The sequence below is a fragment of the Diaphorina citri genome, unplaced genomic scaffold (assembly GCF_000475195.1).
Source record: "Diaphorina citri unplaced genomic scaffold, Diaci psyllid genome assembly version 1.1 scaffold2448, whole genome shotgun sequence".
NCBI classification, from domain to species: domain Eukaryota; kingdom Metazoa; phylum Arthropoda; class Insecta; order Hemiptera; family Psyllidae; genus Diaphorina; species Diaphorina citri.
Genome location: NW_007379870.1, coordinates 1 through 2,893, shown reverse-complemented (window position 1 = coordinate 2,893; position 2,893 = coordinate 1). Strand labels below are relative to the sequence as shown.

The window sequence follows — 2,893 nt, the reverse complement described above, 5'->3', positions numbered from 1 at the left end:
GAGAGAGAGAGAGAGAGAGAGAGAGAGAGAGAGAGAGAGAGAGAGAGAGGATACCGGAAGGTTAAACGGGGTGAAAGCTGTCTTGTTTGGATTCAATTAACTGTCGAGGTTGTTGGAACAGTTTAATTCTCCCTAAAAACACGGCTAAAGGAACAATAAGGGTAGAGATCACAAAGGGCAGCGGAATCATAAAGGGTAGAGGAATAAAATAGAGCAAGGGAGCATAAAGGGCGAAGGAGCATGTGAAGGGCGCAGGAATAATAAAGCTCAAAGGAGCACACAAAGGTAAAGGAAAATATTCTCAGAGCCCTGTCCAGTTGTGGTGTTCCAGTTTGTGGTGGGCCGTATTCAGGGGGGGGGGATTGAGGGGCATTTTTTTCTCCCTCACTGTAGGCCAGACTCCGAAAATTTGGAGCGTCCATCCTGTACATCTCTGTTTGGACCCTCGGGCCTTCCCCTCGACAAAGTCCTGGATACGGCCCTGGTGTCCTCTTTCTGAGAGAAATATCACCCCAGTGATTGTATGATGTGGTGAGACCAAGTGGTGACATCGAAGTACTTTCCTCTTATTCTCAACATGAATAGACTTTTCCTTGTTCTTCCAAAGAGACCTCTTTCAGCGTCAAAAGAGAAAAGGCAGAAAATGGAAGACCAAAAGATATTACCTTTAGAAAAGTTAGCAATTTTATTTTTTCTCTCGGGGTTTCTGAACGATTTATCTGAATACATTCAACTAGTACCTATTCACTGCCTAAAACCAAACGCTAGGTAGGTTGAGGCCTATTGGAGACCTCTTGAGGACAAAAACAAAATGAAATAAGGTCATTAGAAGCTTTCTTCCATTTCGCGAACTCTACAGAGTTGAAAGTTTCTCAATTGTAGAAGGATAGCGTCTGCCTTGTAAGCGCTAGGCCGGGGGTTCGATTCCTGCCTAGGGCGCATTTTATCCTGAAGGGATAAGGCTCGTTCCCGGAACTTTCTCCTATCCGGTCTTCATTCTCTCTTCGATTTCGGTTTCAAAAGTTAAGAACGCTTTCTGGAATTCTGGGATTTACTGTATACAAAACTCTATTCTATTCTATTCTATTCTATTCTATTCTATTCTATTCTATTCTATTCTATTCTATTCTCCGAATTAAATTTTGTGCTGGTATCAGCTGCTAGACATGTACGTTAACCCACATTTTGCACAAATTCTCTCTAGGTTATTATGAGAGAAATTCAATCCATCACTTGTCGAAGTTCTTGAATTGCACGTTCATGGGGATTAACTTAGCTTGAGCTTTGCATTGCAACAGTTATAGCGAATGTAGCAGGAGTTTAGTATAAAGTAAGACCTATAACTTATACTTACAACGAATGTTGCAGGAGTTAGTATAAGTATAAGTACCTATAAGTTAGTATTAAGTTAGTACATTTGAAGTAGGTGATCATTTGGGAACTGGTGCATTCAACGTGCTATCGCCTCGCCGATGGGATGGCCCACAAAGGTTTCGTAGATTCTTAAGTTCATAAAACCTGCTTCTCCTTAACCCATCCTTCTTTAGGGCTGTCTGCCTCTACACTTTAAGCCTCTGAATGGACTTTTCGTGTGTGAAGTTAAGCTAAGGCTTCATTCACTCATTCATCTCAGCTTGAAAGCTTGAAATTCCACTCAAGACATTCACTCGAAGTAAATTTTGCTTGTGAAATCTCCATCATATCCAAAAAATCTCGTTTCTGTCCATTCTAAAGGTCAACAGGTAGTCAGGTACTAATCACATTGTCTCCCCCCCCTCGACAAGACGTGTTTTAGGGTTGGAGGTGAAAAATGCGAACCATTTTTACTCGTCATTCTTTTCTGAACACCATTATTTCTTCACGTTTCATATTTTTTCGAAAAATTTCCGAAAGTAAATTTTACTCGTGAAATCTCCATCATATCAAAAAAAAAAATCTCGTTCCTGTCCATTCTAAAGGTCAACAGGTAGTCAGGTACTAATCACATTGTCTCCCCCCCTCAACAAGACGTGTTTTAGGGTTGGAGGTGAAAAATACGAACCATTTTTACTCGTCATTCTTTTCTGAACACCATTATTTCTTCACGTTTCATATTTTTTCGAAAAATTTCCGAAATGTCGACAGTGAAAAATGACGTGTTCCGTTCTACCTGACGTGAAGAGCAAATCATGCGTGAGTTTACTTGTACGTTGTAGTTTACCCTGTCCTTTTAGTCCTCAACTTGGGTCCTTAAACGGTAATTTTGTAAATAAAAATAGGGGGAAATGCCGTAATGTCAACATTAACACTTGACCAAACCTCATTTATTACTAGCCTAGAAGATATAGGTACCTACCAGGGCTGTATTCATGAGGGGGCCCGGACACCCTTTCCTCAGGCTTGTTTTTGTCACTAAATCTTGTTTGTTTTTACAAAAAAGAAAAAAAAATATTGCCCCTGAATTGGAGCATTAATTCGGTTGTATTGCTCAAATCTCAAAATCATCTTTCGTCGGTTGAAGGGCTCAAAAGCCCCTTTTAGCTTGGGTCTCATGTTCGGTAGAAGAGATGAAAATAAAGTTCAATTCAACTGATTCTTAATTTCAATCTTCTGTTCACAGAGCCCACCCTGTCGTTCGGCACAATGACGACCTACCCTCCGGACGATCTTCTTGAGGACCCCCCAACCACCCTTCACTTTCCCGAGGACCTGCTAGTGGCGCCCTCTGACGACCGAATCCACAACCAGGACAGCGTCCGAATCCTGTTGCCAAACAGCTGCTGTAAAAGAGCGCCGCCAACCGCCCCCACGAACGTTGGCTCTCCGAATGTTGGCTCGCCGAGGAACGTTGGCGCTCCCACGAACCTTGGCTCGACGAACGTTGGCGGCGCGGCGGCCCTACACAACTACTCGG

At 42.5% G+C, this 2,893-nt stretch overlaps 1 protein-coding gene across 1 annotated transcript in view; it reads left to right on the top strand.

Annotated features, from left to right (window-relative positions):
- LOC103518943 overlaps positions 1-2,889 on the top strand; it is a gene marked incomplete at its 3' end in the record, with an annotated part of 16,711 nt that extends 13,822 nt beyond the window's left edge. The window contains exon 3 of the mRNA XM_008484025.3: positions 2,600-2,889. Coding sequence (XP_008482247.2) covers positions 2,600-2,889 — 290 coding nt within the window. The remainder of the gene's footprint in view (positions 1-2,599) is intronic.
- Between the last annotated feature and the right edge of the window lie 4 nt (positions 2,890-2,893).